The 25,393-nt window shown below is 40.9% G+C and overlaps 1 protein-coding gene across 3 annotated transcripts; it reads left to right on the top strand.

Moving 5' to 3' along the window:
- Positions 1 to 1,663: 1,663 nt before the first annotated feature.
- LOC112260502 (protein canopy-1) lies at positions 1,664 to 22,504 on the top strand. 3 transcript variants are annotated; one of them, XM_024435661.2, is made up of 7 exons: positions 1,664 to 1,878; positions 4,928 to 5,046; positions 5,460 to 5,562; positions 15,500 to 15,615; positions 20,060 to 20,269; positions 21,210 to 21,306; positions 22,326 to 22,504. In XM_024435661.2, the coding sequence occupies exons 3-7, from the start codon at positions 5,463 to 5,465 to the stop codon at positions 22,364 to 22,366; spliced, it is 564 nt and encodes a 187-aa protein (XP_024291429.1). In that variant the 5' UTR covers positions 1,664 to 1,878; positions 4,928 to 5,046; positions 5,460 to 5,462; the 3' UTR covers positions 22,367 to 22,504. The 3 variants fall into 3 exon arrangements, with proteins under 3 accessions (XP_024291429.1, XP_024291430.1, XP_024291428.1); XM_024435660.2 differs by having other exon boundaries at positions 1,665 to 1,878; positions 4,983 to 5,046; XM_024435662.2 differs by lacking the exon at positions 4,928 to 5,046.
- Positions 22,505 to 25,393: the final 2,889 nt, after the last annotated feature.

The raw sequence follows: 25,393 nt of genomic DNA, 5'->3' as shown, positions 1-25,393 counted from the left end.
TATCAGTACATCACTATCAACCATCACTATCATTACATCACTATCAGCCATACTATCAGTACATCACTATCATTACATCACTATCAGTACATCACTATCAGTACACCACTCTCAATCATCACTATCAGTACTTCACTATCAGTACATCACTATCATTACATCACTATCATTACATCACTATCAGTCATCACTATCAGTACATCACTATCAGTCATCACTGTCAGTACATCACTATCAGTACATCACTGTCAGTCATCACTATCAGTCATCACTATCAGTACATCACTATCACTATCAGTCATCACTATCAGTACATCACTATCATTACGTCACTATCAGTCATCACTGGAGACCAAGTAGACAATAATATACTATTGGAATTGTATCACTAACAGTCAATTTTACAGGATATACAGTACATGCCGAATGGTTTTAAAAACGTACTGTCCAATTGCATTTCAAGATCTATTCTATGGGGGCTCTGTAGAAAGCTTCATGTTGATAAATATAAATATACTGTATCAAAATCATGTTTATTTTAACTAATAATTGACTGATCAATCCATTTTCTTTCAGCACAAAGAATCAGCTCTATCATATCTATCACATTGTCTCATCTATATTGAGAATTCTCAATGTAAACACACTCCCCCTTTATAAGAGAAGGTGATCTGTGGTTAATATGCAGTTACTGGTGAGAAAACCAGGTCAAATTTCCCTCTCAAAGGGACCACCTGTCACTAGCTGGAGGCACAATGTGAAACCAACAGTCATTGTAGCACACCTCTAGTTTGCTAGTAGTGCTTGACTACTTTGAATTACTAACCACCAAAATTAAGAGACTAAAATTGTTCATGTATAGAAAATGAGCACCATGATCTCATCACTGCCCATGAATGCAAAACAATTATGTATAAATCAACACAAGCAATTAAATCTCCTTAAGCACAGGACCACAATTAAGCTAAGCTAACATGACTAATTGTTCATTTCTAATAGAATGGACTGGGGTGAAAGGGTAATTCTAAAAGCCTGCAAGAAAAATTATACCAGCACGCCAATGGTTACTATACAATAAAGTAGGGATACAGTATTGGCCATTACCTGTTTTATGAATGTTAAAGGGTTTATAAGAAGTTTGCCAACGATTAATTGTTCATTTATATAGTTTAAAGATATGTCATCTACCGTTATAACACATTGTATAAATTGTGTGAGTGTTATTGTGGTGCTTGGTAAATTGGCTTACACTTCTGTCCACATTTCTGCAGCAATGCGCCCACATGATGTGGGTCATTTAACAAAGAGATCAGCATAGCCTTCATATTGCACTATTAGGCAATTGGGCTTATTCACAAGGGTCGACTGCGAAGGGTATTACAGGATAGGAACTACTTGGAAAGATGGAGAAAATTTGCGCAGCGTCTATATAGTCGACTCACTCATTAACCAGCATAATCAAGTTACTGTTAGCTCAAAAGCAGGTGATTGTTGTCGATCTGTAAAGCAACTCAGAGCAACTCGACGCCCGGTGTTCTCAGTATGTTCATTCCCGTGAGGCAGCGTTCAGTCATTGGATATCTGTGCTGAGTTTACAATATCATTGGCTCACACAGCTGTCATTGTTCTGCTTCCTGGCTGAACGTGGCAACGCCTGGAACAAGCACGTAAGTAGACACTGTCCACTGACAGTAAGGTAGATATGATCATGGTTCATTCAAAACAGGCGAACATTAAAAAACGAACTTCACTTTAGCCGTTTGTTTTATGTACAGTCAGCATTCACAACGTTGTCCCTCGCGTCTGAATCCGACTTCACTGCTGTAACCTACCGTGCTGAAAAGTTCCTAATTCTTACTCACCTGACTGTTGAATCAGGTAAGTTCCAAGGGTCTATTGTAATCCACTATTATGCTACTGGTGTAATTATTAGAAAATGGTAGGGTAGCATATTTGGCCTTTCTTTATAATGTTTTTGACAAGGGGTAGGCTACATGAAAATAGGCTGCCCCACAACTTTATCTATGCTGAATGCTGCATTCAACCTAGCTTCGTTTTTGCCGCGCCGCCAGTGATGCATCCAGAACGCAGTCAATCCTCTGTCAATGAGAGCAAGGCGTCTAAAGGCACATTTACAGTGCTGTGGTCAATTTACAGTGCTTTGCATCCAGGATTTTTTATCAAAAAATAATTATTTGTTGAGCTTTTTCTTTGCAATGCATTTTAACGAGGGTATAATTTGAACTAATATGTCTGTGTAGGTCAGTCAACCTATAGTAGGCTATTATAGCATTTCTCCTACCAAAATCTCTTCTTTCCACCACTACCTTGCTTTCTTCATACCGCATGCCTTTGCTTATTTCAACAGTGATCTACCGGAAGTTGATTTTAAAGATAGAGTCAGTTATATGACTAGATGCACAAAGTAAACTGCAACGACTAAGAGTGTTGGAGCACAGCAAGGCTAAACTTCTCTAATGTTTTGGTCATGGGCAGTAACGCCTCAAACCTTTTGGGGGCCCTAAGCAAGATTTGGTTGGGGGGCCCCCCTCACAGGCATAACATTTTAGCATAAGTATAATACAGGACGGCACAATTCATAGTCCATATTTACACATGTTTTGTGAAGGGGATATTGGGGGGCAAGCGTTTAAATTGTGCACTGTGTGTGTGCACTGTGTGTGTGTCTGTGTGGATGTCTGTGTGTGTGCGTGAGTGAATGCATGTGTGCTAAGGTGTGGAGAATCAGAGCAGGTGGTCAGTTCAGTTCAAGTGTTCAGAAGTCTGATTGGTTTGTAGATAGAAACTGTCTCTGGGCCTGTTGGTATTAGACCTCATGTTCCAATAACGTCTCCCCGACATTAAGGTAGTGAACAGCTTGTAGCTGGGGTGTGTTGTAAGGTCTTTGATGATGCTGCGTGACTTCCTCAGGCACCATTTCAAGTAGTCCTGGATGGGTGGGAGCACGGTCCCAGTGATGTACTGTGCGGCCCTCACCACCCGCTGGAGGGCCTTGCATCTGTGGATGGAGCAATTTCCATAACAGGCCATGATGCAACCGGTACGCTCTCGATGGTGCAGCGATAGTATTTGGAGAGGACCCGAGGTGGCATGCCAAATTTCTTCAGCCGCCTTAGGAAGTACAGACGCTGTTGAGGCGTCTTGACAGGAGTGGTGGTGTTGTTGGTCCATGTCAAGTCCTCTGTGATGTGGACGCTGAGGTTCTTAAAACTGCTGGCTCTCTCTACTGCTGTCCCGTTGATGTGGATCGGAACATGTTTCCTCCTCTGGTTTCTGAAGTCAACAATCAACTCCTTTGTTTTTCTGAGGGAGAGGTTGTCCTAGCACCACAATGCCAGTTCACTTACCTCCTCTCTATAGGCTGACTCATCTTTGTTTCTTATCAGGCCTACCACCGTGGTGTTGTCAGCAAACTTGATGATGGAGTTGGTGTCGTGCAGAGCTACGCAGTCGTGGGTGAACAGGAAGTACAGTGGACTCACCCCTGGGGGGCCCATGTGTTAAGAGTCAGTGTTGAGGAGGTGGTGTTGCCAATCTTCACAGCTTGTGGTCTGCCAGTCAGGAAGTTCAGGATCCATTTGCGAAGGGTGGCTTTGAGCTTGCAGTCGACCTTGGAGGGAACAATGGTGTTGAATGCAGAACTGTAGTCAATGAATAGCATGTAGGGTGTTCCTCTGGTCCAGATGTATTACGACCATGTGAATACCGATGGAAAGATATCTTCCGTGGATCTGTTGGAGCGGTAGGCAAATTGTAGTGGCAATCAACATTTTTAGCTGACATGGGCAAATTGAGTGACTGTCAGTAAGTACGTTTACATGCCCAGTAATAATTCGATATTAAACTGATTATGGCTGTAGGCGGCTTATGCAATAGTCATGTAAACACATTACTCTGCTTATCTTAATCAGCGTAAGGTCAAAATCGAAGTAGGCATACGCAGATTAAAACACCTGGTTTTCAGAGAAATCTTTTGAAATATTAGAACATGTAAACATGTCTTAATCGGTGTTCCAGCGGTGTATTTGATCTGTGTATGTGCTAACACCAGCCGAGAGCCTCCCTCTTTAGACCGAATGAAGTGAGTTCGGAAACAACTGAATGTGTGCGTCTTAGAAGTAGTTTTCACATACACATTTTATATGTCCGAACTCAGAATCAAATATGCTTCCCAAAAATAACATGGACGCTGTGGTAGAATGTTTATTTTGATTGGTGATTTTCTGCATTTATCAGATTGCATTCAGTATCCTGATTTCAGATCTGTCCATGGAAACAGGATTATTAAGGAAATTGTTCTTCTTACAAAGCATGTATAAACGTTTCAATAGAACTATTATGTTAATCTGACTATCCACAATAATCATATTATTTTGTGAAGGTAACTGTGCTCAGCGACTGACATAACAAGTGGATAACTGCTGATGCACTACCAGATTTCTAAATTGCACCTTGTGTATTTTTACTTTTATCACTCTTAACAGTAAGTGCCAACATTTTATTTTGATTTAAACATTTTTGGGGTCTGGGGCCCCCTAGCGGTTGCAGGGCCCTACTCACAGTGCGTAGTCGGTGTATAGACACAGAAGGCACTGGTCCCATAGCTACCACATTGTAAGTGCACATGCACCGATACTTTGTGTGGCTGTGTGCGAGCAAATTCTTGCTTCCTGCTCATCGCAATATCTGATGTGCTGCTCCTGCAACGTCATTTGGTTAATTCTACCGTTAAATATACATTTTAACAGTATCAAGCCTATCAACCCCATAACAACACAATAATGTTTTCTCTCATTCAAACTGTGTTCAGCTTCAGCATCCAATCAAAATATATCACCAAAGACATAAACATATATATTTTTGCTGGAATAAAGGACTCTTGTTTATTTACACTCCACTATTCTAGACTACACAGACTCTGCAAAGATTCATCATTCACTACACTCTTAACTTTTTGCTAGACCAAGGGGCACCTCAAGGACCACTAACCTCAAGGACCACTAACCTCAAGGACCTCTAGCACCGGTTTGTGTTCCACCTCCTTTCACTATTTATCAATACTTCTCACCGCCATGAAGTTGTAGACTAAGTTCTGTTTGAATATTTGATCTAAAGATAACACGACTTGTGGCCAATACCCTTGTGGAGAGGCACTATGTTTTATGGCCCATGTTAAACCCAGTTTCACTCTAGCTCTGTACAGATGATGTAACTTCTTGGAGCTCAACACATTCTGTTATGTCTAGACAATTTGTGGAAATCCGTTTTCTTGTTGTTTTGTGTTAAATTAAGGCTACTTATATAGTAATTTGCCTCACAACCGGATTTCAGAATATGACTCTTGCTAGATAGACTGTGGGTGGCGCTCTTTAAAAAAAACATTTGAATAATGAATTGGCTTTGCTTGCCTGCTTTATACATATATCTCTTTCCCTCAGGATATGAATATGGCACCATGGATTATTCAAATTGCCTTGGTGGCAATGAGTATCTTAACCGAAACTACTGAAGGGAAAAAAGACACGGTGCTGTATTGTTCAGGTAAATTGGGATGTTTATTTGTCCACTTTGTCCTTTTCTACCTATGCAATATGCTTTTTTCAGGATTTAGGACTACATGTAATGCAGCCCCTGTTGATAGTCAATACAGACTATAGATTTGCAAAGGGTTGTGAAGTATTGTGATAAAATATATTATTTTGTGAAAGTTAACTCAAGCAAACTAATGTATTGTACGCTTGTTTCCTATCATTTCACCTGCCACCTGCATTTCCTATTCTACATCTGATTGTTTTCTTGATTATCAAGAGTTTTTTTGTTACTGTGCAATTTCGGACAATCATTATATTCGTAAAACTATTTTGAGGTCTTATTGTTTGTGCATGCAGTTTAAAAAATATATATTTCTGTAACGTCTGCTTCCAATTCCAACTCAAATATGTAGATCCCCTGAACATAGCTCACTTTCCAGCCCACTTTCCAGCTCACACACTCAAACACGTGGATCCCCTGAATGCAGATCCCAATCACCTGAATTCTAATCACCTGTTCACACACCTGTATGTCATTATAACACACTATTTAGTCCAGTTCTTTGCCCCCCCCATCACTGTGAGGTATTGTTTGTTTTGCGACACAGCTTTCAGAGCTCTGTTTTTACTGCGATTTACGCCTCCCGTGCATGATAGTTTTTGCATGCCTCACTAACGACGCCTTTTGCCTATTCCCTGCCTGTACTTTAGCCTATCGGATTTCCTGTTATCTACCTATTGCCTGATCTCCCAGACAACATTACTAGCCTTTTCCCTGCCTGTACTGTTGCCTATCGGATTTCCTGTTATCTACCTGTTGCCTGATCTCCCGGACTACGTTACTAGCCTTTTCCCTGCCTGTATTGTTGCCCTTTTGGACCCCCTGTGTACGACCTTCTGCCTGCCCCTGGACCCAGCTACCTGCCTCCTCCTGTGGTCCTTTACAATAAACACCTGCTGCACCCTGCGCTTGAAACCAACTCTCTGTCTCCCATCGTGTTCATTACAATTTCTGTTGAATTTCAAACGTGTAGAAGGACAGAGACAATTTACAATATTCTTTATCTAAAAATAAAAAAAGGTTCACTATTGAAAACTTTGTCAAATCAAAATCAAATTGATTTATATAGCCCTTCGTACATCAGCTGATATCTCAAAGTGCTGTACAGAAACCCAGCCTAAAACCCCAAACAGCAAGCAATGCAGGTGTAGAAGCACGGTGGCTAGGAAAAACTCCCTAGAAAGGCCAAAACCTAGGAAGAAACCTAGAGAGGAACCAGGCTATGTGGGGTGGCCAGTCCTCTTCTGGCTGTGCCGGGTGGAGATTATAACAGAACATGGCCAAGATGTTCAAATGTTCATAAATGACCAGCATGGTCGTATAATAATAAGGCAGAACAGTTGAAACTGTAGCAGCAGCACGGTCAGGTGGACTGGGGACAGCAAGGAGTCATCATGTCAGGTAGTCCTGGGGCATGGTCCTAGGGCTCAGGTCCTCCGAGAGAGAGAAAGAAAGAGAGAATTAGAGAGAGCATATGGGGGTGGCCAGTCCTCTTCTGGCTGTGCCGGGTGGAGATTATAACAGAACATGGCCAAGATGTTCAAATGTTCATAAATGACCAGCATGGTCGAATAATAATAAGGCAGAACAGTTGAAACTGGAGCAGCAGCACGGCCAGGTGGACTGGGGACAGCAAGGAGTCATCATGTCAGGTAGTCCTGGGGCATGGTCCTAGGGCTCAGGTCCTCCGAGAGAGAGAGAGAGAGAGAGAGAGAGAGAGAGAAGAGAGAGAGAGAGAAAGAGAGAATTAGAGAACGCACACTTAGATTCACACAGGACACCGAATAGGACAGGAGAGGTACTCCAGATATAACAAACTGACCCTAGCCCCCCGACACATTAACTACTGCAGCATAAATACTGGAGGCTGAGACAGGAGGGGTCAGGAGACACTATGGCCCCATCCGAGGACACCCCCAGACAGGGCCAAACAGGAAGGATATAACCCCACCCACTTTGCCAAAGCACAGCCCCCACACCATCATGATAATTGTCATCATGATAATTAACATTTTCCAGCTATTACATAGTTTTAACAATTATGTTTTAAAAAAACAAGTTAAACTTGGTAAAAGGAAGCTCATCACATTTCATTGGAGCACCATTTTCTTTCTTTGAACCCAACACTGCAGTCTTACCAAACCTTGGAGTCATCCTTGCATGACTATGTAACACTTCTCAATCTACTAATACATTAAAGAATCAAAGCTGTGACCGAGGTACTGATAAACAGCCTCTATCTCTAGGCCATCAGACTGTTAAACAGTCACCACCCTGCCCTGCCCTGAAACTTAGTCACTGTTACTAGCCGGCTATCACCTGGTACTCTACCCTGCCCCTTAGAGACTGCTGCCCTATGTACATAGAGTCATTGAACACTGGTCACTTGAGTAATGTTTACATACTGTTTTACCCACTTTATATGTACAGCCTGAATTTAAAATGGATTCAATTGAGAATTTTTGTCACTGACCTACACACAATACCTTATACTTTCTAAATGGAATTATGTATTTTATGTTTTTAAAAGTGAATTAAAAATGAAAAGCTGAAATGTCTTGAGTCAATAAATATTCAACCCCTTTGTTATGGCAAACCTAAGTTCAGGAGTAAAAATGTGCTTAGCAAGTCCCACAGTAAGTTGCACATATTCCCTCTGTGTGCAATAATAGTGTTTAACATTATTTTTTAATGACAACCTCATCTCTGTACCCCACACATATAATTATCTGTAAGGTCCCTCAATCGAGCAATTAATTTCAAACACAGATTCAACCACAAAGACAATGGCGCCGAAGGGGATGGCTGCCGTTTTACGGGATCCTAAACAACTATGCTATTTTGTTTGTTTTTTCGCATTGTTTGTAACCTATATTGTACATAATGTTGCTGCTACCGTGTCTTATGACCGAAAAGAGCTTCTGGACATCAGAACAGCAATTACTCACCTCGAACTGGCCGAAGATTTTTTCTTGAATGATGCAAAGGATATACTGCTTCCCCGAGACCAGGCTCAAATCCCCATCATTAACGTGAAGAAAAGACGGAAATACAGGGGGCGGAGGTCGGGTGCCTTGTGAGAATTCGTCGGCAAGTGGGTAAACCGCCTTTACCATCCGTTCTATTGGCCAACGTGCAATCACTGGAAAATAAACTGGATGATCTATGATCGAGACTATCCTACCAACAGGACCGAGTCGTGGCTGAACTACCACACAGAGAATATAGAGCTTGCTGGGTTTTCCGTGCATCGGCAGGACAGAGCAGCTACTTCTGGTAAGACAAAGGGTGGAGGTGTGTCTATTTGTCAATGACAGCTGGTGTGCGATGTTTAATATTAAAGAAGTCTCGAGGTAATGCTCGCCTGAGATAGAGTACCACATGATAAGCTGTAGACCACACTATCTACCAAGAGAGTTTTCATCTATATTATTTGTAGCCATTTTTTTTACCACCTTCAAACCGATGCTGGCACTAAGACCGCACTCAACGAGCTGTATAAGGCCATAAACAAACAAGAAAATGCACATCCAGAAGAATTGCTCCTAGTGGCCGGGGACTTTAATGCAGGCAAACTTAAATCTGTTTTACCTCATTTCTACCAGCATGTCACATGTGCAACCAGAGGAAAAAAACTCTAGACCACCGTTACTCCACACACAGAGGCGCATACAAAGCTCTCCCTCGCCCTCCATTTGGCAAATCGGACCATAATTCTATCCTCCTGATTCCTGCTAACATTCAAAAACTAAAGCAGGAAGTACCAGTGACTCGCTCAATACAGAAGTGGTCAGATGACGTGGATGCTATGCTACAGGACTGTTTTTCTATATGTTCTGGGATTTATCCAATGGCTTTGAGGAGTATACCACCTCAATCACCGGCTTCATCAGTAAGTGCATCAGCGACATCATCCCAACAGTGATCATACATACATATCCCAACCAGAAGCCATGGATTACAGGAAACATCCGTACCGAGCTAAAGGCTAGAGCTGCCGGCTGCAAGGAGCGGGACACTAATCCATACGCTTATAAGAAATTCCGCTATGCCCTCAGATGAACCATCAAACAGGCAAAGCGTCAATATAGTACTAAGATTGAATCTTACTACACTGGCTCTGACGCTCGTTAGATGTGGCAGGGCTTGCAAACTATTACGAACTACAAAGGGAAACCCAGCGGTGAGCTGCCCAGTAAGGAGAGCCTACCAGATAAGCTAAATGCTTTTTAAGCTTGCTTCAAGGCAAGCTCACTGAAGCATGCATGAGAGCACAAGCTGTTCCAGACAACTGTGTGATCACGCTCTCCGTAGCCGATGTGAGCAAGACCTTTAAACAGGTTATCATTCACAAGGCTGCGAGGCCAGACGGATTACCAAGTGTCTTCACTGACATTTTCAACCTATCCCTGACCGAGTCTGTAATACCTACATGTTTCAAACAGACCACCATAGTCCCTGTGTCCAAGAAAGGGAATGTAACCTGCCTGTTCAAGGCTCAAATCAACACCATCATCCTGGAAACCCTAGACTCACTCCAATTCGCATACTGTCCCAACAGATCCACAGATGACGCAATTTCAAATGCACTCCACACTGCCCTATGTGAGAATGCTGTTCCCATGCCATAGTGCCCACAAGCTCATCACTAAGTTAAGGACCCTGGGACTAAACACCTCCCTCTGCAACTGGATCCTGGACTTCCTGACGGGCTGCCCCCCCAGGTGGTAAGGGTAGACAACAACACATCTGCCACGCTGATCCTCAACACTGGGGCCCCTCAGGGGTGTGTGCTTAGTCCCCTCCTGTACTCCCTGTTCACCCACAACTGTGTGGCCAAGCACAACTTCAACACCAACATTAAGTTTGCTGACGACACAACAGTGGTAGGCCTGATCACAACAACGATGAGACAGCCTATAGGGAGAAGGTCAGAGACATGGCAGTGTGGTGCCGATACAACAACCTCTCCCTCAATGTGAGAAAGACAAAGGAGCTGATCGTGGACTACAGTAAAAGGAGGGCCGAACAGGCCCCCATTAACATCGATGGGGCTGCAGTGGAGCGGGTCGAGAGTTTCAAGTTCCTTGGTGTCCACATCACCAACAAACTATCATGGTCCAAACAAACCAAGACAGTCGTGATGAGGGCATGACAACACCATTTCCCCCTCAGGAGACTGAAATAATTTGGCATGGGTCCACAGATCCACAAAAGGTTCTACAGCTGAACCATCATGAGCATCCTGACCGGTTCCATCACCGCCTGGTTTGGCAACTGCTCAGCATCCAACGGTAAGGCGCTACAGAGGGTAGTGCGTACAGTCCAGTACATCACTGGGGCCAAGCTCCTGCCATCCAGGACACCACGTCAGAGGAAGACCCAAAAATATTTCAGACTCCAGTCACCCAAGTCATAGACTGTTCTCTCTGCTACCGCATGGCACATGGTACCGCAGCTCCAAGTCTAGGTCCAAAAGGCTCCTTAACAGCTTCTACCCCCAAGCCATAAGACTGCTGAACAATTAATGAAATTTCCACCCGGGCTATTTACATTGACACCCCCTCCACCATCCACTGCCTCTACTCACTGTTTATTATCTATGCATAGTCACTTTATCCCTACCTACATGTACAAATTACAAAAAAACAGTTACAGAGTTGAATGGCTGTGATAGGAGAAAACAGAGTATGGCTCAACAACATTGTAGTTACTCCACAATACTAACCTAGGGAAGGATGCCTGTACAGAATACAAATATTCCAAAACATGCATCATGTTTGCAACCAAGGCACTAAAGTAATACTGGAATAAATGTGGCAAAGCAATTAACTTTTTGTCCTGAATACAAAGTGGTATGTTTGGGGCAAATTCAATACAACAGATTACTGAGTACCACTCTCCATATTTTTAAGCATAGTGGTGGCTGCATCATGTTATGGGTATGCTTGTAATAGTTAAGGACTGGGGAGTTTTTAAGGATAAAAATAAAAACCTGGTTCAGTCTGCTTTCCATCAGACACTGGGAGATGAATTCACCTTTCAGCAGGACAATAATCTAAAACACTGCCAAATCTACACTTGAGTTCTTTACCAAGACAGGGGCAGAGTTACAGTTTTGACTTAAATATGTTTAAAAATCTACGGCAAGACTTGACAATGGTTGTCTAGCAATGACCAACAACCAATTTGAAAGAGCTTGAAAATAATATTGGCCAAATATTATACAATCGTGTTGTGGAAAGCTCTTAGAGACTTACCCAGAAAGACTCACAGCTGTAATTCTAACATGTATTGAGTCATGGGTGTGAATACTTATGTAAATTAAATATTTCTGTATTTCATTTTCAAAAACATTTTCCATTTGTCGTTATGGAGTATTGTGTGTAGATGGATGAAAAATAAATATTTGATCTATTTTGAATTCAGGCTGCAACACAACAAAATGTGGAATACTTTCTGAAGGCACTGTATATACTGTGTTCTAGTCATGGCTCATCCTGTATAACTACTGCTCTTCACACCTTTTCTATTCATATACTGTCCACACTGTCTATACACACCGTTATATATATATATATACAGTACTAGTCTGGACATACATCTACTCATTCAAGGGTTTTTATTTATTTTTTACTATTTTCTACATTGTAGAATAATAGTGAAGACATTTAAATTATGAAATAACACATATGGAATCATGTAGTAACTAAAAAAAGTGTTAAACAAATGAAAATATCAAGGTAAAGGGTGGCTACTTTGAAGAATCTAAAATCTAAAATAGATTTTCATTTCTTTAACACTTTTTTGGTTACTACATGATTCCATATGTGTTATTTCATAGTTTTGATGTCTTCACTATTATTCTACAGTGTATAAAATCAATAAAATAAAGAAAAACCTTTGAATGAGTAGGTGTGTCTAAACTTTTGACTAGTACTGTATATACAGTGCATTCAGAAAGTATTCAAACCCCTTCACTTTTCCACATTTTGTTACGTTACAGCCTTATTCTAAAATGGATTAAATAGTTTTTATTTTTTTTTAAATCAAATCTATATAAAAAATTTAAAAAACTGAAATGTCACATTTCATAAGTATTCAGACCCTTTACTCAGTACTTTGGTGAAACAAATTTGGCAGCGATTACAACCTCGAGTCTTCTTGGGTATGACACTACAAGCTTGGCACACCTTTATTTTTGGAGTTTCTCCCATTCTTCTCTGCAGATCCTCTCAAGCTCTGTCAGGTTGGATAGGGTGTGTCGCTGCAAAGCTATTTTCAGGTCTCTCCAGAGATGTTTGGATTCAAGTCCGAGCTTTGGCTGGGTCACTCAAGGACATTCAGAGACTTGTCCTGAAGACACTCCTGCGTTGTCTTGGCTGTGTGCTTAGGGTTGTTGTCCTGTTGGAAGGTGAACCTTCGCCCCAGTCTGAGGTCCTGAGCGCTCTGAGCAGGTTTTCATCAAGGATCTCTCTGTACTTTGCTCCGTTCATCTTTCCCTCGATCCTGACTTGTCTCCCAGTCCCTGCCGCTGAAAAACATCCCCACAGCAAGATGTTGCCATCACCATGCTTCACCGTAGGGATTGAGCCAGGATTCCTTCAGATGTGCCGCTTGGCATTCAGGCGAAAGAGTTCAATCTTGGATTCATCAGACCAGAGAATCTTGTTTCTCATGGTCTGAGAGTCCTTTAGGTGCCTTTTGGCATGTGCCTTTTACGGAGGGGTGGCTTCTGTCTTTGCCACTGTACCATAAAGGCCTGATTGGTGGAGTGCTGCTGAAATGGTTGTCCTTCTGGAGGAACTCTGGAGCTCTGTCAGAGTGACCATCGGGTTCTTGGTCACCTCCCTGTTGGCCTGGCAGCCAGCTCTAGGAAGAGTCATGGTAGTTCCATACTTCTTCCATTTAAGAATGATGGAGGCCACTGTCTTCTTGGAGACCTTTAATGCTGCAGAAATATGTTGTTACCCTTCCCCAGATCTGTGCCTCGACACAATCCTGTCTTGGATCTCTACGGACAATTGCTTCGACCTCATGGCTTGGTTTTTGCTCTGACATGTACTGTCAACTGTGGGACCTTTATATAGACAGGTGTGTGCCTTTCCAAATCATGTCTAGTCAATTGAATTTACCACAGGTGGACTCCAATCAAGTTGGAGAAACATCTCAAGGATGATCAATGTAAACAAGATGCACCTGAGCTCAATTTCAAGTCTCAAAGCAAAGGGTCTGAATACTGAATGTAAATAAGATATTTCTAAAAACCTGTTTTCACTTTGTCATTATGGGGTGTTGTGTGTAGATTGATGATGGAAAGATTTCTGTAACATAAGGCTGTAACGTAACAAAAAGTGGAAAAACTCAAGGGGTCTGAATACTTTCCAAATGCACTGTATATATATATATATATGGGTTTGCTGGAGGAGGAATAAGCTGGTGTCCACATACATGTTGTGTGTGTATATATATATGGAACATCTCATTCCAAAATCATGGGCATTCACATGAAGTTGGTCCCCCCTTTGCTGCTATAACAGCCTTCACTCTTCTGGGAAGCCTTTCCACTATATGTTGGAACATTGCTGTGGGGACTTGCTTCCATTCAGCCACAAGAGCATTAGTGAGGTCAGGCACTGATGTTGGACAATTAGGCCTGGCTCGCAGTCTGCGTTCCAATTCATCCCAAAGGTGTTCTATGGGGTTGAGGTCAGGGCTCTGTGCAGGCCAGACAAGTTTTTCCACACCAATCTCGACAAACAATTTCTGTATGGATCTCGCTTTGTGCATGGATGATTGTCATGCTGGAACAGGAAAGGGCCTTCCCCAGACTGTTGCCACAAATAATAATCTAGAATATAATTTTATGCTGTAGATTTCCCTTCACTGAAACTAAGGGTTCTAGCCCGAACCATGAAAAACAGCCCCAGACCATTTTTCCTCCTCCAGCAAACTTTACAGTTGGCCCTATGCATTGGGGCAGGTAGAGTTCTCCTGGCATTCGCCAAATACAGATTTGTCTGTCGGACTGCCAGATGGTGAAGCGTGATTCATCCCTCCAGAGAACCCGTTTCCACTGCTCCAGAGTCCAATGGTGACGAGCTTTACACCACTCCAGCCGAAGATTGGCATTGTGCATGGTGATCTTAGGCTTGTGTGCGGCTGCTCGACCATGGAAACCCATTTCAAGAAGCTCCCGTCTTAACAGTTTTGAGCTGACGTTGTCTTTCAGAGGAAGTTTGGAACTCAGTAGTGAGTGTTGCAACCGAGGACTGATGATTTCTATACACTACCCACTTCAGCACTCGGTCCTGTTCTGTGAGCTTGTGAGGCCTCCCACTTCATGGCTGAGCTGTTGTTGCTCCTAGACTTATCCACTTCACAATAACAGCACTTATAGTTGACAGGAGCATCTCTCGCAGGGCAGAAATTTGATGAACTGACTTGTTGAAAGTCATCCTATGACTGTGCCACGTCGAAAGTCACTGAGCGCTTCAGTAAGGCCATTCTACTGACAATGTTTGTCTTCAGAGTTTGCATGGCTGTGTGATCGATTTTATACACCTGTCAGCAATGGGTGTGGCTGAAATAGCCGATTCCACTAATTTGAAGGGATGTCCACATACTTTTGTATATATAGTGTATTATGAGTTGTATATGTTTTCTTATCAATAGTTCTGCATACATAATGACTTATTTACTTTTGTTTCTAGTGTGCACCCTCTATTATCAAAACATTTCTATCAAGCTTATTTCATGAGAAATAATGTTATTGTAGTTTTACTTTTGCTTTTCGCTAGCTGTGGGCATAATATGGCTCTATAAATACTTATTTTATAGTAAATGAGTGCTGTGGATTGTTCTAATCTATGTCTGTTTTTTTTAGCATGCAGGGCTATTGTTGATGAGCTCAATTATTCAATCAGTCAGATTGATCCGAAGAAGACAATCCATGTGGGAGGCTTCAGACTCAACCCTGATGGGAGCCTGACTGATAAAAAGGTACCTACCCCAGTAAAAGCATGTTGCAAAAGTAGGAACTTATTCCAAAGTGCGCTCCACTAGATCAAAACATCTCATAGTACACATAAAGCTATCAATTGAACTTTCTTGAACCAGAAATATTTGATGATTTATGCATTAAGAGATCGATGCATCATTCATACATTGAAGAATGCATATTCATACTTAAAATACTTGATAAAGCATAGGTCTAGTGGTTTCATAGTAGTTCCTGGTTTCCTGGATCTCATACCTTGAGAAATGGAATTTAGTGTCTTGTGAAACATCCCGGCAGAAGAAAAGAAAGATCAGTATGTAACTTCATTTCAGTTTGGATGGTTGTAAGCATTGGTACCCAATTTAATACTGTTTCACCTGTATTTCCCTCTGGAATATTTAAACCACTGTGTTTCCCCCTGGAATATTCAAACCACTGTGTTACCCTCTGGAATATTCAAACCACTGTGTTTCCCTCTGGAATATTCAAACCACTGTATTTCCTTCTGGAATATTCAAACCACTGTATTTCCATCTGGAATATTAAAACCACTGTATTTCCCCCTGGAATATTCAAACCACTGTATTTCCCCCTGGAATATTCAAACCACTGTATTTCCCTCTGGAATATTCAAACCACTGTGTTTCCCTCTGGAATATTCAAACCACTGTATTTCCATCTGGAATATTCAAACCACTGTATTTCCATCTGGAATATTAAAACCACTGTATTTCCCCTGGAATATTCAAACCACTGTATTTCCCCTGGAATATTCAAACCACTGTATTTCCCTCTGGAATATTCAAACCACTGTATTTCCATCTGGAATATTAAAACCAATGTGTTTCCCCTGGAATATTCAAACCACTGTATTTCCCTCTGGAATATTCAAACCACTGTATTTCCCTCTGGAATATTAAAACCACTGTGTTTCCCCCTGGAATATTCAAACCACTGTATTTCCCTCTGGAATATTCAAACCACTGTATTTCCCCCTGGAATATTCAAACCACTGTATTTCCCTCTGGAATATTCAAACCACTGTATTTCCCTCTGGAATATTCAAACCACTGTATTTCCCTCTGGAATATTCAAACCACTGTATTTCCCTCTGGAATATTCAAACCACTGTATTTCCCCCTTTTTCGAACCAAACATTATTGTGGTGTGAAGAGGTCAGACCTGGTAGTGTTCCAGTGTCCTATCACTAGTGTCCAGGGACTGTCATTAGCTGGTCAGCTCCCCTATTGATCTCAGGGGTTAATCCCCTTTTGATGGTAATTGATAGCTAGTAACGTGCTGTTCATTTAGCTAGGCTGTTTGTGGTTTTTCCTCTCCCCCGTGGCCATTTCAAGTTCACTTTCAAGTAAAAGGGATTCTGATATTATATCTCCTAATATGACAACTCTAATTATCTCTCATTCATATAGATTTGAGTTAAATCAAACATTCCATAGACATAGTATAACAAACATTATAGATTTGGATTCATTTTTTCTTGAAGTATCCTCTTTACCTTCTCTTTTCAAATCAAATCAAAATGCATTGGTCACCTACACATGGTTAGCAGATGTTATTGCGAGTACCTGCAAAATGCTTGTGCTTCTAGATCCGACAGTGCAGCAATATCTAACAATTCCACAACAACTAGCTAATACACACAAATCTAAGTAAAGGGATGGAATAAGAATATATACATATAAATATATGGAAGAGCGATGGCAGAGCGGCATAGGCAAGATGCAATAGATGGTATAAAATACAGTATATACATATGAGATGAGTAATACAAGATATGTAAACATTATTAAAGTGACTAGTGATCCATTTATGAAAGTGGCCAATGATTTCAAGTCTGTATGCAGGCAGCAGCCTCTCTGTGTTAGTGATTGCTGTTTAATAACAGTCTGATGGCCTTGAGTCAGAAGCTGTTTTTCAATCTCTCGCTCCCAGCTTTGATGCACCTGTACTGACCTCGCCTTCTGGATGGTAGTGGGGTGAACAGGCAGCGGCTCGGGTGGTTGTTGTCCTTGATGATCTTTTTGGCCTGCCTGTGCCATCGGGTGGTGTAGGTTTCCTGGAGGGTGCTCTTGCTACACGAGAATAGTTTTTTTTGCCATCAGTCTCCGTCCTTCCTGATTATTATGCTGTCTATGGATCAGGTGTGTATGTCATATTCACAGACTCTCATTAAGTGTTTCCTAAAATAGGGTTAATTTGAAAAGAAATGCTAATTACAGTTTCTATACCCCTGTGAGTCTTGTTCATATTCCATTTTGTTTGCCCTCAAGCTGTGGGGGTGTGCCTCTGCAATACCCCTGTTGTTGTCAGTAGAGAGAGTGCATGAATGCAATGATATAGCTCCACTATAATTACTAAATCAAAATGAATACTAGTACGAGAAGAATTAAATATTGAATTATGTACCTGGTTTTTACAGTGCTCTGAACAGTAAGCACACAGACTTTTAAGTGAAACGACCAACAGACCCTGATGGCTGGTCAACTCTTTTGATCAACTTCTGTACTTACTGCCCTATGGAAGTGTACCTTTTGCACTAATCACTGGCTTGTTTTGACTTCTGAGCATAAATCCAAGCAACCCTCCCCCACCCCACCCCACTGGCTTTTGACCCTGTCTGAATCAAGGAGGGAGGGGTGTTCAAGCTTAGATGCCATCATAGGAGATTTGCTGGTCTTAAGTCTCCTTTGCTCTCCTCAGAAAGCAGCAGGGCTCCCTGAAGGAAGGTTGACACCAGTCACACCACAAAGTTAAACCTACAACAATGAATCATTAAGCCAAAGACATTGAACTTAGATGAATAAGTTGATAGAAGTTGTTCATGTGTTTTTATATTCGTATATAGATTGTATTTCAAAAATGTATTAATTTTCAATGAATGGCTTTCAATGTTTCTGGTTGGACCATGACATTTTTTTTTTGTCACTCTTCATTAAATTACATTTCTGTATTGTCACGATAAAGGTAAATACTGAGGCAATCATTTGTCTGTGTGTTTATGCAAATATTTCCTTTTCTGAAGACTATAACAATATTACACATTGTTGTAAATGGTGGCATTAATAGGTTCTAGTTTTTATGAATTTGTGTGTTTTCATTGGTCCATATTATTCACACCAGAAATTGAAAGCCCCTTTCCAATAATGGCTGGTTTTCCAATGGGAATTCAATGGAGGATAGTATCCCTGAGAAGCCTTTTCTCTGCAAGGTCTGCCTAGTCCCCTCCTCATTCTTCAGGAAATGTGTGATTGACAGGTCCCTTTCAAACCCCTCAGACTGGTAAGGAAGGAATTTAATTCCACACCATTTTCAGGATTGCATGATAAGGATTTGGCTTGACGTTGGACTTTTTCATGCTGGACGTTTTTGGTGTGTTTAAAAAACAAACAAAAAAAAACATTTTAGGCAGATTTATCTGACCAATCAAGTCAAGATCTCATCATACATATTCATAGAAATACACCTATGGTGTAATAAAATGTAATAATAATCAGAATAGCTCCATTTTTGGTTTACAATTTTTGCAAAAAATTGCTGTTATGGTTGATATTCCAATTTTTATTTTGAAGTGACTTATTAGTTAACAGTTAAACATTAATGTTGAAGTAGTCAAACCATTTTTTTGTTGATAGACCATCCTCAATGTTAACTACTTAGTTATCTGTACATTGAAAAAAGAGAGAAATGTGTACCAAGGTTCAGGCAGTTTCCTGAAACCTTTTTATCTTATTTGTGAGCAGATGGCAGTGAGCCACGGAAGCCCCTTTGTGTCACTACGAGTCAGATATAAAAAAAAAGAGGAGGGGGAAAATGCTTCTATAATGTAATCAGTGGGTCCGGAAGGGTCCATACTGAGGCTGAAAGGGGACAATAGGGTCAGGGATATATCTACATTGCACAAAATCCAGTTCATCTGCAATATGCCCCCCCTTCCCCTTGCCCAGCACCTTTTGACCGGGATTGACAAGGAAAACTTCCTGCTTTGATCATTGGAGGGTGGAGGAGATGAACCGCCAAAAGGGACCAAAGGATGAGACTGAACTGTTTACCCTGCACTTGGCTGCTGTTTAGGCCTCCCCCTGCTCCTTAACTCAGCCCCCCTCCCTGGCCCTTTCACTGCCCCTGCCCCCCGTCACCCTTTCCCCTCTCTCCTTCCGGGGAGGCCACGGGGGCGGGAGCATAGTGCACCTTGACCTGTCTAGACACCATTGCATGTGTTGTCCTGTTTCCAAGGGGAAGGGGTATACTTCTACAGGTTAAATGTCATAGTTCCAGCATAGGGGAAGTAGGGGTTGTTTGTGTGATGGGAATGGAAGTTAGGGGTCACCGACATGACCTGGCCGGATCCCAAGCAACTTCATAGAACTGGAATCAAACTCTGTTAAGTTTAATTTGTATTTTTTTAAATATATTTTTATCCACCAGGTCCCTCTTGCTAGGTCTGAGGCCAACTTGAGTGAGCTTCTGGATGGAGTTTGTGGTAGCATGAGTGACTATGCTCTTCATGTGGACCCAGACACCAAGATAAAGCAATACAAAAGATTTGCTCCAAGAAGTTCTGATGCTGGGGATTTTCCTGATTTTAACAATTTCAAGTTTGATGGCCCAGAGGGATCCAATGCCCTAAAATTTGTGGTAAGTGTGGCAATAATTGATTAATTTACTCACATATTTATTAATTTATTTTCACTCATGCTGTACATACTTCAAAGTTCAGGTGAAATTTTTTCCTATGTTCTGCATTTCCAAGTCTTTTTTTCACCTATTAATGAAGTATTTCAAGGTTGAATAGAGATATTGGTAGCAGAGGGAAACTGATTATTATGTTTTGTTAAACAGGATGAAACTTTGATGTCATTTAAAGTACAGAACTCAATGTTATACCTTGGCCTTCGATATCACAGCTTGATATTATCTGAAAATACATTTACATTATTGATAATTGTGCCCGTAACATTAAAACGTACATTGATATTGTTTTTCCACTTTACTTATGACCTTTCTAATTAAGATATATTGCATGCACCGTAGTCTGTAATATAGAACGCCATTAATTGAAATTATAACAAGAAATCTGAAAACATGTGTATTAAAGCTTGCATTTGTATTTTTCATTATTATTGTATTTTTTAAATATTTTTTTACAGTTATTACAGTGTAACATTGAAGTTGAAGTTTGTCATTTTGGTGCCAGGGGTGTACTGTATTCTAACCCAAAATGCAGGCAATAACGCATTTTCCTTTGTTAATTTACAATTATATTGCGGTCTTACACGTAAGTTGCGCATATTTAAGATCAAGTTAGGCATCACAAGTAAGAAATTATATAATGCGCAAAGATGTGTGTGTGTGTGTGTGTGTGTGTGTGTATGGATTCGCCAACAATCGTGTTGCCTATCTAGGTTACATGAGTCATTCAAGATGGCTGAACGGCAAGGCGAGAGGAAAAATGGCAGTCTGCCTCACGGCCATGCCCACTATTGTGTGAAACTACATGCTTGTGAATCTCTCATGTGCGGAGGACCTGTTTTTGCTGTCTGTCGAGTGGCAACCGATCCTCTTTCTTCTGTTACAGTGTGAAAGCATTGTGGAGGAGTTTGAAGACTATATCATCTCTCTCTTTGCCAAAGAGACAGACCATGTGGTCGACAAGTTATGCAATGAAGTATCAGGTACGGTTTCAGACATGTTGTGGTTTCTCTCTGACCAGGCCTCCTGTTTGCCCCTTAATGCATAGATACTACCTAGAACGATATTATTACTCACATCATTACCCAAATGATACTACCTAGAACTATATTATCACTCACATCATTACCCAAATGATACTACCTATAACTATGTTATCACTCACATCATTACCCAAATGGAGTATAGATGACAGCATTGGGTTTTGATTTGCTTTTAGAGTTTATTAAAATGACTAATCACTCTTTTTTGTATGAACAAATAATCACTGTATTTGGGTGTTTGGGCTTTGAAGAGCTTTGATTTGTAAAGAATAGCAGATAGACAGATGCCCTACAAAATACAACATTTGGTGATGTTAAACATGTTTAGAAGAGTACCGTGTTGCTTCCAGGGAATAGAAACATGACCACTTTTGTTTATTATGCATCTGAAAACAGAATATGAAAATGTATACATCCAGACACTAACTACCTTTATTACAGCTCTATTTGTAGTGTCATGATTTCCCCCTTACGTAACTGACGTCTTTGATCCACCATTTTGTTTCAACCCTGTTAAGTGAGGGTTCTAAAATAGCAGCTCAACCGGCCAAGTACTATATCTAAGCTGAAACAGTTTATTTAACAATTTAACATCTCAAAGGATGATGTTGTGAACCTATATGAAACTAGTACTCCATTAGAGAAGCTAAAGGGCAATTTTTGTTCAACAAGATCGCGGTCGTAGGCCGATAGTTTGAATGTGCTATGTGAAGAGGGTCAGGACGGATTTGGCCTCTTCGCTGCTATTTGAGTATCAGGGTTATATGGAATTCATCATCTGAAAGAAACCACAGCTCCTATCTCTCCTATGTTTTCAATATGATGTCATTCATTTTTCGGCAGGTGTCATTGCAGTAAATGGTGTGTCTTCTACTGGATGTCTGCAATTATCGATAGTTCTTCTCAATAGGCCTTCTGAGAAGATGGCGGACTCATTTTTGTCTATATTTCATTTCCAGATCACTGTAAAGGCACCAAATTCCAGAGTGACGAACTATAGTTTTACATGCATCTCTGCTGCCGATGACCGGACCAGTTTAGATATATATTTCAAATGAAGAAATCATTCTTGAAGGATATTGTATCAATCAACTTGAATACTTATAAATAAAGTTTTCTATTTTGAATTGAGATACTACTAACGTTGTCAAATCCACTGAATTGTATTATGATATAGAAAGTCAGGTGTTTCTTTAGATGTAGTCCTAGTAACTTCCAGCTGGGAGCTGTTGTCAAAAAGTAATAAATTATACATTTCTTAAATATGCAGGAGGAAGAAGTAGCACTCAAAATAAGGATACGATGGGTGTAAAAACAAATAACCAAGACTAAAAGTGCTATACTCAGCCTAGAGGGACTGTGAGGAAGCAGCCATGTCAAAAAAAGATGGCGTGGCATCCTACAGGCAATGTCAAGATGAGCTGGATCAGCATTTTTTTCCACTTTTGTGCTTTCACTTTCATCAGCTGATCAGTTTTAGAATTGTTTGTAATGTCACAGAATTCCAAATCTGTTGATTGTACAGGCCATTTCTTGTCCAGAATTCAACTGTTGGAGATAGTGGATTTCCGCGTGCCAGGTTGCAGTTGATTTGCACTGTGTGTCCTGGGTGGAGGAGGGAGTTGATTCTTGATTTTGAGATGGGCAGTCCCCTTACGTTCCATCATCTGCTGTCTCCAACAATTGAATTCCAGTCGTGGTATCATTTTAAACAGTAGTATGTGCTCTGACATATGGGGAAGTATGTCAAATGTTATGACAATTGATCCAACAATTTTTCTAAAATAGCCCTTTTCGATGATAGGCAGCATTTTCAGTGTTACAAAAAAACTGTGCACTCTGGGGGAACATAACCTACAGGAGAGCCTTGGTAGATATACACAGCCTGATATGCTTATCTCCCTATAAAAACATGTGTAAATTCCTAAATCAGGTCAATTATCAACAAAATTGTGATAACACATATCTCAGAAAACAGAGGTTGTAAATTCACCATCTACAGATTGAACACACTACTATATGCCAGGGAACTGCAAAACCTAATTGACAATGTTGTTCCTTTTTCATATAATGACCCTCACAGCTTCATCCAATAATGACAAATAGTCACGTGTATTTTGGGGCTTTATGGTCTAAATATTATTGAGAATTTTTGGAAAGTTTTACCCAACATGTATCTACACTTATTTGTGGAAAGATTTAGGTCAGTTTTGGAGGAAAAAATGTCAACCTCCTTTGCTAAGGAACGAAGAACAAATGCATGGGTCAAGCTTTGTATGGGTCAAACTTCCACTGACTACATGTGACTGAAAATAAACCCTATGAAGCAGGCAAGTTGAATACTAACCGGATATATAATTTCAATTATCATCATGAATTACAGCATTTTCCCCCACTGCACATCCAGTTCTTTCAAAACAAAAGTTTTCAACTTGTTGTATATTCCTAGAAGTTGTGTGTTGGGAGTTTATTCTGGCTTAAAAAAAAGTCTCAGCTTTGCTTTGTGTGCATAGCTGTCTCTGGATGTCTAGGGCTTGAGCTTAACTTCATGACAGATCAAGGGTTACCAAGGTGCTGTTGGCAAGGGGCTCAAAGTGGCGGGGCAAACTGGACCACTAAATGCTCATTTCCTACGCATGTTAGTGCCTTTGCAGTATGCTGAGTGGACTCCTGGAGGGGTTTTTTCAGATGAAATGCAACCTTCACACAGGTAATGAGGACTATATGATAAACCATTTGTACAATTTCTTAAATGCAATTTCAATGGTCCAAGAATACCATCTCATTCAGAAATGTTGGGAAAGTGAATATTTCCCTTACTCTCTATAAAGTTTAGTCACTGATCTGCAGCATTAACTTGTATTCTAACAAGATTAAAATATATTTGTCCTGGAGATTAGCATACTTAAGTCCTCCTTTGCCTTTTTGGTAGTAGTAGTGTGCTTTGATCTGTGTTGCGTGGCAAGAGCCTAGCTTGGGCCCGGCCATCCGAGTGCCAAGTGTGAAATTGGCCTGATGTCATCCCTATTCTTCACCTTATACATCTTTCACCAGCTTAATTATATTTCCGCCACAAAGCCCTAGCGCTTCATTCCATATTCAAGTTTGACTAGGAAGCATTTAAGAACTATGGATAAATAACTCAGTGGGGGGAAGGGACAGGATGGGTCTTTTGTTTGAGAGACACACAAGAGACATCAATACTTTTCTGATATGTATTTTCTTTTTGAGTCAGACTGCCCTTTGCCTCTGCCAATTGGAGAGGTTAAATTTTATGACACGGGATATGTGAACGTATGATAACTAAGATGTAGGGCAGGCTATTTATTTCTTCATTGTCTGTGGGCATTTGCATTTGGACCTTCTTAAAGTCTCGTGACTAAAGTGGTGGCTGGAATGTTGTGGATGAAATCATGTTCATTTTCATGTCCAGAGGCAGGGAATGAAATTGTGGCAGAACTTTCTATCCAAACTTTAACTTTCATCAACATGAAGAGAGTTATGCAGGAACTTTTTGTGTATTTGATGCTCAAAAGATATCATGCATCACTGTTATGGAGAGTTGGATGAGAGAACGTACAAGCTTTTTGACGATGGAATTTTTGTAGAAATGTACAAAATTTAATGAGATTCCTTTTTAGGGACATTTTGAATTCTAAGGTGTAGAAGAAGTGATGCGTTAAAGGAAATGAGCCACCTGCAGCTGTGACCGAGGGCTTTGACCTTCATCAGGGGATCCCGGCCACAGACTCCATTGAGGAACTAACCGAGTTGCTCAGCTCAGCGTCTAAGGCACCAGCTTTTCTAACCCAGAGAGCTCATCAAGTCAGTGACCGTTGGGCGTTACTTCCACATACACAAGCTGGGCAAGAATAGAAATGCAGATGAGGTTCTGGGGCATTGAGGAGCAGGTCAATGCTGAGAATGGTCCGCACAGATAGCTCTCCCTTTTGTGTTTGGATCCTTTTTCTGTTTTTTGGGGCCTTTCTATACATGTTTGAGAGCATCAGGTAATACTGAGACTGCA

Source organism: Oncorhynchus tshawytscha, linkage group LG10, assembly GCF_018296145.1.
Source record: "Oncorhynchus tshawytscha isolate Ot180627B linkage group LG10, Otsh_v2.0, whole genome shotgun sequence".
Classification (NCBI taxonomy): Eukaryota; Metazoa; Chordata; class Actinopteri; order Salmoniformes; family Salmonidae; genus Oncorhynchus; species Oncorhynchus tshawytscha.
The sequence above is the reverse complement of the archived record's forward strand: the minus strand, read 5'-3'. Positions and strand labels throughout refer to the sequence as shown.